Consider the following 13,505-nt stretch of genomic DNA (forward strand, 5'->3'; position numbering starts at 1 on the left):
CTGAAATTGGGGCACTAGGGCTTTTTTAATCATAAAAGGCCAGAAAAATTCTAATTCTAGACATCAATGGAATGATTTAAAATAGCATATAAAAACTGGCTGACATTTAACGTGTAAATGTTAACAAGATGAATTTGATATAATAGGAATAATTGGCATACCAAAAAAATTATGGACTATATATTTAATACTGAGAACTAATGAGTACAAAATAAGGGAGTGTAATCATTGGATATTACTTTAAAATCAAAGATAAAGAGTCCATTTTACCTATTTATTAGTGCAACAGTAAGTGACCATTTGTTACTTAGTAGTATGAAGGCATATAAAAAAAGTATCATTTAGATTCTATGTCAGAGAAAAAAACAGTGCGAAATTAGATAGTTTACAGGGTGAGAAAGAAGGGAAAATAAAATTGTTTTCTTGAATATTTCATTAAAATATATTTTGAAATATATATAATTCAGGAAATTTATTTTTTCCCATTTGAATAAGTTTATTTAGTCAATTTAGAACATTATTCCTTGGTTACGATAATCACATTATTTCCCTTCCTCCCCTCCACCCACTCTTCCCTCAGCCAACGCACAATTTCATTGGGTATTTCAAGTGTCCTTGATCAGGACCTATTTCCATGTTGTTGTTTACACTAGGATGTTTGTTTAGAGTCTACATCCCCTCCTTCGACCCATGTATTCAAGCAGTTGTTTTTCTCTGGTGATTTTACTCCCATAGTGTTTACTCTGGATGTGGACAGTGGTTTTTCTTGTAGATTCCTCCAAGCTGTTCAGGGTCATTGCATTGCCACTAATGGAGAAATCCATTACGTTTGATTGTACCACAGTGTATCAGTCTCTGTGTACAATGTTTTCCTGGTTCTGCCCCTCTCACTCTGCATCAATTCCTAGAGGTTGTTCCAGTCCCCATGGAATTTCTCCACTTTATTATTCCTTTGAGCACAATAGTATTCCATCACCAACATATACCACAATTTGTTCAGCTATTCCCCAATTGAAAGGCATCCCCTCATTTTCCAATTTTTTTGCCACCACAAAGAGCGCAACTATGAATATTTTTGTATGTGCCTTTTTCCTTATTATCTCTTTGGGGTACAAACCCAGCTGGATCAAAGGGCAGACAGTCTTTTATCGCCCTTTGGGCAGAGTTCCAAATTGCCCTCCAGAATGGTTGGATCAATTCACAACTCCACCAGCAATGAATTAATGTCCCAACTTTGCCATATCCCCTCCAGCACTCATTACTTTCCTTTGCTGTCATGTTAGTCAATCTGCTAGATGTGAGGTGATACCTCAGAGTTGTTTTGATTTGTATTTCTCTGATCATTAGAGATTTAGAACACTTTTTCCATGTGCTTATTAATAGTTTTGATTTCTTTAACTGAAAATTGCCTATTCATGTCCCTTGCCCATTTTTCAATTGGAGAATGGCTTGACATTTTGTACAACTGGTTTAGCTCTTTATAAATTTGAGTAATTAGACCTTTGTCAGAGGTTTTTGTAATAAAGACTGTTTCCCAATTTTGTTGCTTCCCTTCTAATTTTGGATGCATTAGTTTTGTTTGTACAAAAAAAAAACTTTTTAATTTGATGTAATCAAAATTATTGATTTTACATTTTGTGGGTTTTTCTAGCTCTTGCTTGGTTTTAAAGTCTTTCCTTTCTCAAAGATCTGACAAGTATACTATTCTGTGTTTGCCTAATTTGCTTATAGTTTCCTTCTTTATATTCAGGTCATTCACCCATTCTGAGTTTATCTTGGTATAGCTCTTGGTGAGATGTTGATCCAAACCTAATCTCTCCCATACTGTCTTCCAATTTTCCCAGCAGTTTTTTTTTTAATCAAAAAGTGAGTTTTGGTCCCCAAAACTGGGATCTTTGGGTTTATCATAGACTATCTTGCTGAGGTCATTTGCCCCAAGTCTATTACACTGATCCTCTTTTCTGTCTCTTAGCCAGTACCAAATTGTTTTTATAACCACCGCTTTATAGTATAGTTTGAGATCTGGGACTGCAAGTCCTCCTTCCTTTGCATTTTTTTTTCATGATTTCCCTGGATATCCTTGATCTTTTGTTCTTCCAAATGAACTTTGTTATGTTTTTTTTCTAATTCATTAAAAAAGTTTTTTGGTAGTTCAATGGGTATGGCACTAAATAAGTATATTAATTTGTGTACGATTGTCATTTTTATTATGTTAGCTCATCCCACCTGTGAGCAATCAATGTTTTTCCAGTTGTTTAGATCTAGTTTTAATTGTGTGGAGAGTGTTTTGTAGTTGTTTCATATAGTTCCTGGGTTTGTCTCGGCAGATAGATTCCTAAGTATTTTATTTTGTCTAGGGTGATTTTAAATGGAATTTCTCTTTCTAATTCTTGATGCTGAAATGGGTTGGAGATATATAGAAATGTTGATGACTTATGTGGGTTTATTTTGTATCCTGCAACTTTGCTAAACTTGTTGATTGTTTTGACCAGCTTTTTGGCTGCTTCTCTAGCATTCTTTAAGTAAACCATCATATCATCCGCAAAGAGTGATAGCTTGGTCTCCTCATTTCCAATTTTAATACCTCCAATTTCTTTTTCTTCTCTAATTGCTATTGCTAGTGTTTCTAGTACAATGTTAAATAATAGAGGTGATAATGGGCATCCTTGTTTCACTCCTGATCTTATTGGGAAGGCTTCTTGTTTGTCCCAATTGCAGATGATGTTTGCTGATGGTTTTAGATATATACTGTTTATTATTTTTAGGAAAGGCCCTTCTATTCCTATACTTTGTAGTGTTTTCAATAGGAATGGGTGTTGTATTTTGTCAAAGGCTTTTTCTGCATCTATTGAGATAATCATGTGATTTTTGTCGGTTTGCTTGTTAATATGGTCAATTATGTGAATGGTTTTCCTAATATTGAACCTTGCATTCCTGGTATGAATCCTGCCTGGTCATAGTGAATATCCCTTGTGATGACTTGCCAGAGTCTTTTTGCTAGTATCCTATTTAAGATTTTTGCATCTATATTCATTAAGGAGATTGATCTATAGTTTTCTTTCTGTTATTGACCTGCCTGGCTTTAGGAGCAGTACCATGTTTGTGCCGTAAAATGAATTTGGTAGAACTACTTCTTTGCTTATGCTGTCAAATAGTTTGTATAATATTGGGATTATTTGTTCTTTGAATGTTTGTTAGAATTTATTTGTGAATCCATCTGGACCTGGGGATTTTTTCTTAGGGAGTTCTTTGATGGCTTGTTCATTTTTTTTTTCTGATATGGAGTTGTTTAGGTAAAGAAATTTATTCAAGATCTAGTTTTGAGAAGTCATTTGATTTTTTTCACTGAGACAGACAAAGTATGGAGCCTCCAAGCTTCTAGATTTAAGTCAGGGGAAAACCTGTCTAAAGTAGTAAGATTGTTTTATTTTTCCATGAAGTCAAGATATAAATTATACAGGCATTTAGAATATCCTCTACTACTACTATACAGCATGCTATTATCAGTGGAAGAAAGACAGACCTGGAACTGAGGAATATATATTTTAGTAACTACTTTGTATAATATATGTTCAGTTATACAGTATAACTCATCTTTAAGAATTTATTGGATAAAGAAAATTACTGTGAGACAACTCTAAGAGGATATGATCAAGTGGATAGACTCACTGTGGAAATCTATTTTTTTCTTACCTAATTTTCAGTTTTCTGTTTTATGATTGGGTTCTCATAAAGTTGGCACCATCTTGTGGACCACTGTGGTATAGAAAGGTTATTTTTGCTGAATGACTACAAATAGTTTTTTTTTTTTAATTTCCAGCTTATAATTGTAATTTCAGATTATAATTCCCTACAGAAGCAGAAAGGTCTGCTGACATTTATTTAATAAATGGCTACTTGTTTTCATACGAACCTCATGTAGCTTCAGTTTAGAGTTTAACAAAAACTCCTTAAAACATAATGTGGTGAGTAATAAAGGACATAAATCTTATTTACATGGATGTAAATCTAAATGTGTTATGAGGATTTATGTGGCAACTAGGTTTGTGCAATAGGAGTTAAAATTTAACCCTAAACACAAGACGAATCATTCAGTTAACAATAAAGGGAAGAAAAGAAAAAATCCATATTCTCTTTTAATAGGATTAGGGAGAATTATTTTTCCGTTTTTAGGCTCTCATAGAGAGCAACTCAGGTCACAGAGAACAAAAATCCAGGTCTATCATTTATCAGCTTAAGAGTTTGAGAACCAAAATGAACTTCATGGAGAAAAGGTAACCAACTTATCTATTATACCTATATCTATGATATATACACATAAGTGTTTATAAGTATATATATATGTAAATACACATGTGCATATATACACAAATATGTATAAATGCACATGTGTGTATATTTATAAAAATAAACTTGGAAACAGTGACTAAGAGAAACTAATTTTCTAGTCCCCCAGATGTTAAACTTGAGTCATGAAAATTCTTGTATAAGGAACAAATATTGCATTAAGAGGTTTCCTGGGATGTAATAAAAAAACAAGCAAACATAAAATTTGGGGAAAGAATATGGATTCAAAATCACTGCTTTTTCTCCTCATGAAAATATGAGACTTTGAACAAGTGCTTTTCTCTCTCTGGGCTTCAGTTTCCTTATCAGCTCTAAATCCTATGATCCTATAACTAGGCTATATACTAAGTTAATTACAGAATTGATGAGATCATAAATACAGGGAATGTACAAAATGATCCATGTTTTAGGCAGAAAATAAAAGCAGAGGTACAGACAGGACATTTTAGGAATAAAGCTGCTGGGAGACGACATGTCAAAACAGATTATGTGTGGTGGGAATAATTTATTGTTACTTTAAAATTGGGGAAGGGAAAATACATGATGAAGGAAATTATAGAAGTACACAACATGTATTTTTAAAAAAAGCCATATACACATGACTTCCAGTAGAGAAATCCTCAAAGAAAAAATTCTATACATTGTGGGAAGATTATCAAAAAACTCATATAAGAGGATGCTTCAGAAAAATCATAAAAACAATTCTAGAAGAAATTGCCTAGTTCAGGTCCTGATCTCCTAATACTTTCAAGAGATATCTTTTGACCTACTTATAAAAATTATTGATAGTAGCTCTTTTTGTGGTGGCAAAGAAATGGAAACTGAGGGGATGACTATCAAATGGCTGAACAAATTGTGATACATGTTGGTGATGGAATACTATTATGCTATTAAAAATGATAGGAAAGATGATTTCAGAAAAAGCTAGAAAGATCTGCATGAACTGATGCAGAGCAAAATAAACAGAATTGAGATAATATTGTACACACTAAAAGCAATCTCATATGATGATCAATTGTGAAAGACTTAGCTACTCTCTGCTTTTAGTAATTCATGATCTGGGAGAATTTAGAAGGACTTATGATGGGGAATGCTATCTACTTCCAGAAAAAGAATTGTTGGAGATGGAATTCAGATCAAAGTATTCTATCTTCCACATTAGTTTATTTATGGTTTTATTTTGTGGTTTTGGCCTAATATGTGTATTCTCTTATAACAATGACTAATATGGAAGTGTGTTATGCATGATAATATAGATATAATCCAGAGCAAATTGTTTACCATCTCTAAGATGGGGGAGGGAAGGGAGAGATGGAAACAATTTGGATCTTATTATTTGAGAAACTATATGTTGAAAATTGTTATTATATATAATTGGGAAATTATATTTTTAAATAAAAAAAAGAGATGTCATATTTTTCATCATTCCTCTGAGAGCCTCTTTTATTATATACTTTTGTACCCCCATGGTTGGGAGCCATCACACCCCCACCAGCTGACAGAGTCCCAATTTGGGAAATGAGGTGAGGCCCCAACTGATCACCCTCTGTGACTTCTCTCTCTAACTTCCCTCAATAATGGATGATTATCATTCTCTCTCCAATACAAAATAAATGATGTAAGAGCAAAGACTTACAGAATAAATATACATCCCACCTCAATCTCCCCAGATTAGTACCCCAAAAAGATTATATTCATAGAATTAAAACCTAAAAGATCACTACCCATTACCCCTCCCCTTTCTCTCTCAAGTAGAGACATGTTCCAAGGCCCCACACCCAACACTGGCCAAATGCTTAAGCACCAAAATAAATCTTTCCTCTAAAACATATACTGTTAACACACTCCATTGAAATCTGTTTACGGACAGAAACCAGGGTGCTTTAAAGTAACACAAGAAAAACAGAACTTGTAAATTGAGTAAATCCCCAATTCTGGTGTACTTTAAGTTATCCATCTCCTAAGTGATTGTGATTGATTGTGAAAGCTGATCAAAAGCAATGATGGTTCTCTCAGCAGGTCAGGAGGAACTAACCTCCAGATTACCCTATCCATGTCATTTATCTCCATCACAAATTTCTCTGTTGTAGCAACATGGTAAATGATCACAGAATGTTGATTAAGTGATTTGTTAATGTGTGACATATCCAATTAAATGTAGAAGATCTTGTATGTAGAAAATTGATTGTATGCCAGGAAAGTACGTACTCAATGAACATATATAATAAATGAACCTTGTGTCATGGCAGAGCACAGTGTGATGCCTATGCATATAAGATTGAGCAACGCAGTGACTCTCATTTATTATTCAACTGATGACTCCATCTAGACAGAACCACCCTACCTTCTGAGAGACTACTGGCTCGGCTCTCAGAGCCCCACCATCAAGAAGTTATTTTTGTAATTTGAAGCCTAATTAATTTTGCTGTAATGTATGTATACTTTTTTTTTAACCCTTCCCTTCCCTCTCAGAATCAATATTGTGGATTGGTTTCAAGACAGAAGAGTAGTAGGGGCTAGGCAATGGGGGCTGCTGAGTGATCAGGACCTTAGATTTCTAAGCCTAGTTTTTTATCCACTGAGCCACCTAGCAGCCCCAGTATGTGCAATTTTAACAAGTTTAATCCCACTTGAAGAAAATGTCTTGGACACCCTATGTATTTTCCACACATAAATACTTGAAGGCAGCAAAGTATCTAGTTTTTTATTTAGATCCAAAGTCTCATCTTCTTAAGATTTTCATTTAGTAGCTATTTTCTAATGATTTAATAATAACTGAGAAAAATGTATCTACATATATCATTAACAGAAAATTTGTACACACATATAAGAATTTATTATTATTTCCTTCTTTAGAGGTTTAGTGAATAAGTATTTCTAGAGGGCCAGTACTATTGTCATCAAGTAGTAAAAATCTTGACCTTTTCTAAGAAAGATTAAGTCAATTTAAGATACTCTATAACAACAATGTTCCAAATTCACGATTTATTAGTTTATGCTTAACATTATTATTACTCTTTCTTGGTGCAATTTTAAGCTATTAAAAGATAGGGATAATGTTGATAATCATAATAAATTCAATATTACCAGATTCAGATATAAATAAATGCTTTGATTAATTTGGGGGGGACTGTATCTATGATTTTATTGATGCAAACAACATCAGTGAGGAAGCTTCCTTCACTATCTGTATTTGCTTTGCAACTCTGAGGCAGTTGTCTGTGGGGAGAGGGCAATAACAGTTTTAAAAATTGCACTTAAAGTAATTAATAACAGTAAAACTCAATAATTTTTTAATGCCAAGGATAATCTATATCATACTGGGGTAAACAAATGCTTTTCTAATAAAAACAGATCAAGAGTGGAAAAAACATCAGACTTGGATTTGAATATTAATTGCTACCTACTATTTGTGTGACTTAGGACAAGTTAGATTACTCCTTTGGGTTTTAGTCTCCTCATCTGTAAAATAATTCAAGTTGGACCAGCTGATTTCTCAGGATTCATCTGGATCTGTACCCCAAAGTTTATTTTCTGTGAACAAAAATCTCTCCTGGCCTTAAAATGTCTTTTTGTAGTCTTTTGAGGATAGTTTAAAGAGGAAAACTGGGGGATGGGGGAAGGGCAGGAGGAATCTGAGAAATGTTGAGTCCCATAATTTCCAGCATAAAGGAGGAAGAGAATGCTATAAACATACCCTTGGTGTTTACTGGTACTTTGGAATGGTAGGAGAAAATGTTAAAAGAGGAAGTATTGGTCAAGGAAAACCTATAACTAAAAGGAACTCATGTTTAGTGTGCTATGTCTACTCTCCAATTTGGAGGAAACAGTTATTTATATTAGAGGAGAGGGAAAGGTGGGAGAGAGAGAGAGAGAGAGAGAGAGAGAGAGAGAGAGAGAGAGAGAGAGAGAGAGAGAGAGAGAGAGAGAGAGAGAGAGAGAGAGAGAGAGAGAGAGGGAGCTTAAAAATGGGGGCAGCTGGGTAACTCAGTGACACTTCCCAGTTGTGTGACCTTGGGCAACTCAATTAACCCATATTGCCACTCTTTTGCCTTGGAACCAATACACAGTACTGAATCTAAGGTGGAAGGTAAGGGTTTAAAAAAAATTTTAAATATTGGCAAATTTAATATCCGCTAATTAAACTTCTAGGAAATATTGTAATTGTCTAATGAGTTCTATCTTTATTATAGGCCAATAGTTATCATTAAGTGTATTTGTATGTTACAAGTACATTTTAATTACATAAGAAAGCCGCACCTGATGTCATTTAGAATGCTCAAATGGTGAATCGGGAAAGATTTAGGTTCAAATTCTGCCTCTAATACTTAACAGTTATGTTACCCTGGGCAAGTTAACATCTCTTAGCCTCTCAGTTTCCTAATTTGTAAAATGAGGAGGTTGAAGTAAATGGACTTTTAAAGGTTCTTCCACTTCTCAATCTATGATCCTTTTATTCTAGATCTAAGACAAAAAAAATGAGAGGCATTGAAGTATAAAAAAAAGTTTAATTCACAAATTTGCTAATTTTTCTTGCTTGCTGCAAGTTTTTTTTTTATGCCTAAAGTGCACACATTTATTATTTCAAAGTATTTCTCCTTTTTTAGATGGTTTTATGAAGAAACAATGTTTCTACTTCAAAAACTTCAGAATTCTAAAGTATTTTAGAAGTAAATTTATTAGCCAACAATGTTACACAGTGGATAGAGTACCAGGCTTGGAGTCAAGAAGAGTCATTTGTATGAATTTTAATCCAGTCTCAGACACTTAATAGCTGTGTGATCCTGAGCAAATCACTTTACCCTTTTTGTCTTTAAAAAAAAAAGGCTCAAAAGTAAATGTATATTAAAAATTTTAAATTATAAACTCTTATTATATACCCAAAAAGCACTTCAGGCTTGGTTTATGATAGAAAATCTCAAATTATGACTAGTCTTACATGAATATTTGTCCTTAAGTATTTAAATTCTAACAATAATAATTACTTACCTTGGTGCTCCTCTAAATCCATGTCAAGCTGCCGAATTTCTTCATTAAATTGATTAATTTTTTCTTTTATGTCTGTTAATCTGGTAAATATAACAATAATTATTTTTTAAATAATGTTCAACCCTTTTTCTGTTTTGTTTCTTGTGTGGAAATGTTCATTTTTATTTTGTATTCAGTTCAAGATTTTAAAAAAATATAAGAGAAGAGAAGAAAATTGGGGTTTGATGAAAAGTGGTTTTTAAATTTTTTTTTCTGTTCTGGTTTTCTTTTCAAACCCTGACCTTCTGTCTTAGTATTAATCTTGGCAATTGTTGAAGGTCATATAATTAGGAAGTGTTTGAGGTCTGATTTGAACCCAGGTATTCCCAACTCCAGGAGGAAAGCACAAAAGAAAAGCAATATAAAAAGCACTGGATTTGGAGGCAGAGAATTTGAGCCCCAGGCATAATTCCATTACTATCTATATGATTTTAGATAAAAATGTTTAAATTCCCTGAGTCTCAGTTTCTTCATTTAAACTAAATGTCATCTATGGCACCTTAGAGCTCTAAATTTATGGTGCTAAAATGATGATATAAAATGTTACCTGTAAAATTAGTTCTGTTTAGCTTGTATACGTATCAAATGTTAAAGTTAGCAGGAGGGACAGCTAGGTGGCTCAATGGATTGAGAACCAGGTAAAGAAATGGGAGGTCCTAGGTTCAAATGTGGCCTCAGACACTTCTTAGCTCTATGACCTCAGGCAAGTCACTTAACCCCCATTGCCTAGCCATTACTACTCTTCTGCCTTAGAACCAGAAGGTAAAGGTTTTTTAAATAAATAAATAGAAGTATTTTTTCAAGAGATCAATGTGATTAACTGTACTTCATTATTTTCAAACAATTCCTGCATATATCCTAGGGGACAGGTAACATATAAATAATTTCCTGTTAATATAATTAATTATTCAGTTAATTTAATCAATGTACTTAACTAAGCAACAATTTATCAAGTGCCTACTGTGTGCCAGGCACTGGACTAAGGGCTGGGAATACAAAAAGAGGCAAAGAATAGTCTCTGCCCTCAAGGTACTTAAAACCCAATTGGGGAGACTACATTGCAAACAAATATATACAAAGCATAGATAAACAGAAAATATTAATAGAAAGGAAGGCACTGGATTTAAGGGGGGTTAGGAAAGGCTTCCTCTAAAAGATGAAATTTGAGGGAGAATATTCCAGGCAGGCTGACATGCCAGCCAGAGAAAAAGCCTGGGGCTAAGAAACTGAGTGTCTTTATGGAACATCTTAGAAGCCAGTGTAACTGGTGTAAAAAGTGTAAAAAGACTGGAAAAATAAGAGGAGTCTGGGTCATAATACCAAAGAAAGCATTTTGAATTTCATAATGAGAGCAACAGAGAGCTGCTATAGTTTACTGAATTGAGGGACAGGGAAAGAGTAACATGTTCAGACATGAGCTTTAAGAAAATCACTTTAGTGCCTGAAGGTAGGATGGATTGAAATGAGGAGCGATGAGGCAGGTAGATCCACCAACAGTTTATTGCAGTAATCAAGGCATGAGATGATGATGGCCTGAGCTAGAGTGGTATCAGCGAAGAGGTGAAAAGATGAAATCAATAGGTCTTAGAAACAGATATGGATTTGGATATAGAGATAGGCCATTTCTTATATAGGTACATGTATTTATAAGTTGTGTGTATGGTGCCCAATTGAGCTTATTTTGGTGGTTGTCATGGTAGAAAAGTATACCTCATAAAAATATGAAACTACAAATGCACTGCACTTCTTGATATTTACTTTTCAATCTGCTCCATTTTAACATAAAAGTTTTTGTCATATTTTAGAGAGTAAACTTACATTTCTCCAGTGACAGCTTACAAAGAAATTCAAAAGTGCTATATTTTTAAACTTGAAACAAGAGGATTCAAAACCAGCTGAAGTTCTTAGTTTAGAGGATTTTAGAACATGTTAGAATTATTCTGCTTCTGTTTTAAGCGTACAGATATAAAAATTTCTATAAGTGATCATGCATACCTTATGGCAAAAAAACTACCTAACAGTGAAAATACTTTCTAACATCCATTGTCTAGATGTTCTCTCCTTAGCATAAGTTCCTTTCAAAAAAGAATCACATTTTTAGTCACTTTTATCTGATAGCCCAGACAGACAGGGAGTTGGTCAGCAAAAGCCACTCCCCAGTGGGTAATAATTAAATAAACAAGTGTCATAAGAATTGAACACTACTCATAACTGCATGAAAGTTTATTACCAATGACTACCAATAAGAGAAATGCAAATCAATATAAGCTTGAGGTTTCACCTCACACCAGCAAAATGGCAAAATTGACAAAAGATGGAAAGGGTTGATGTTTAGAAGTGGTGGTAGTACCAAAACAGATGCATTCCTGTAGCTTATTTCATGAATTCAGGAAAGCCTTTATTTAAGTCTGTAAACTTTGAAACTAGTTAATCTCTAAAATGGATCCCTGAGTGCAGGGTCTGTTTTATTTCTGTCTTTAGCACAGTGTTGGGCACACAGTAAGAGCTTAATAAATGTTTGTTGTTTGAAGATGAGAAGTAGATTTAGGGGGAAATTCACTTATTCACTTGCCACTGTCTTTTACCCTAGGGTTAGTTAGGAGGCACTACAAGGAAAAACTAGGTAGCCCAATGGATAAAGCACCAGGCCTAGAGTCAAGAGGCCTTGGGTTCAAATTTGGCCTCAGATACTTCCTAGCTGTGTAGCCCTGGACAAGTGCCTTAACCTCAACTTTGCCAATTTTCTAGCTTAGCCTTGAACTACAGAAGTGGTTGTATGAGGAAATAGAAATGTATCAATAAAAAAGATACTGTGGAGGTAGAAACAATAAGATTTAGCCACTGACTGAATATGTGGTTTGTGGAAAAATGAGAAGTCAATGATAATACTCGGGTTACAAATCTGAGTAATTGAAAAAAATGGAAGGTCCTAAATAGAAATAGAGAAGTTCTGAATAATTGGAGTGAGGGGTAGGGCTGGATGAGGAGATAATGGAATAATATATTTCATTTTTGACACCTGGAGTCTTAGAAATCTACAATAATTAAACCAACGGAAGTTAGCAAAGTCACCAAGTGAAAGAAGATGGCCCTAGATAGAACTCTGGGGTATAGAAGGAGACTGAGAATAAGCAATCAAATAGGTAGGAGGAGAACCAAGAGAGAGAAATATCATGACCACTTGATAACAATACAGTAATATTAATAATAACCAGCAATCATATAGCCCTCTAAGACTTGCAAAATGCTTTATGATTTTTTTTTGTTGTATCACTTTATAAAATAACCCTAAGATGTAGGGACTATTATCATCTCTATTCTACAAATGAATAAAATTGAAGCAGACAGAGGTAAAGTGATTTGCCTAAGGTCACAAAGACTGTGTGAAGCTATATTTGAACTTAGATTGTCTTGATGTCTAGTCCAGTTGACATCTAAATTTGCCTGTTTGTCACAATCCTGTGAGGTAAGAGCTAAGAGCTACATCAGTATGGATATTATCAATGTGAACCATAATATGAAGAAAAAGAACAAACTGAATCTCATATTTATTTTTTTTAAAGGGTAAGAAATTCACAATAGGAAAATGATACTTACTGTCTCTCCATGCCTGCTATTTCCTGATTATCTTCTTTAACCTACAAGGCACAATAAAATAATATATAAGTAATGAGTGAATGAAGCTTTTGTAGAGAAATAAATAATGGAGAAAAATTAAACAGCCCAAACATAGATTTTTCACAATATAGTACATTTCACTAAAATATTAAATCTGACTTACTTTTTGGGAAACTTGTCATTGAATAAATTGAATAAAATTCAATTTACAGATTTCAGAGAAGAAAAACTCAAATGGTATCATTTCCAGGTTTCTCTCTTTTTTTTTAATAAGGGATGGGAACTTCCACACCTAAAGCTTTCTCCTTTGTATAGCTACATAGTAGAGCCCTTAGAAATGTACCCTAAAGTAGTTCTGAGGTCCCCAAGGAAATATCAAGGATTTTAGGAAGGCTCACAATTGGGGGACATACTAGGACTTTTGTTTTCATTACTGACTCCTAATTACTCCTATTTAAATTCTAGTTCAGTGATGGCAAACCCATGGCAAGGATGCCAAAGATGGTGGGCAC

The 13,505-nt window shown here is 34.0% G+C and overlaps 1 protein-coding gene across 6 annotated transcripts in view; it reads right to left on the bottom strand.

Annotated features, from left to right (window-relative positions):
* Positions 1-13,505, bottom strand: part of IFT74 (intraflagellar transport 74) — a 159,785-nt gene that overhangs the window by 47,879 nt on the left and 98,401 nt on the right. For all 6 annotated transcript variants that reach the window (XM_007498087.3, XM_056806644.1, XM_016423836.2 and 3 more), the window contains 2 exons: positions 12,973-13,013; positions 9,337-9,416 (listed from right to left, as the gene is read on the bottom strand). In XM_007498087.3, the coding sequence (XP_007498149.1) occupies positions 9,337-9,416; positions 12,973-13,013 (121 nt within the window). The remainder of the gene's footprint in view (positions 1-9,336; positions 9,417-12,972; positions 13,014-13,505) is intronic.

The sequence above is a fragment of the Monodelphis domestica genome, chromosome 7, assembly GCF_027887165.1.
Source record: "Monodelphis domestica isolate mMonDom1 chromosome 7, mMonDom1.pri, whole genome shotgun sequence".
NCBI lineage: Eukaryota > Metazoa > Chordata > Mammalia > Didelphimorphia > Didelphidae > Monodelphis > Monodelphis domestica.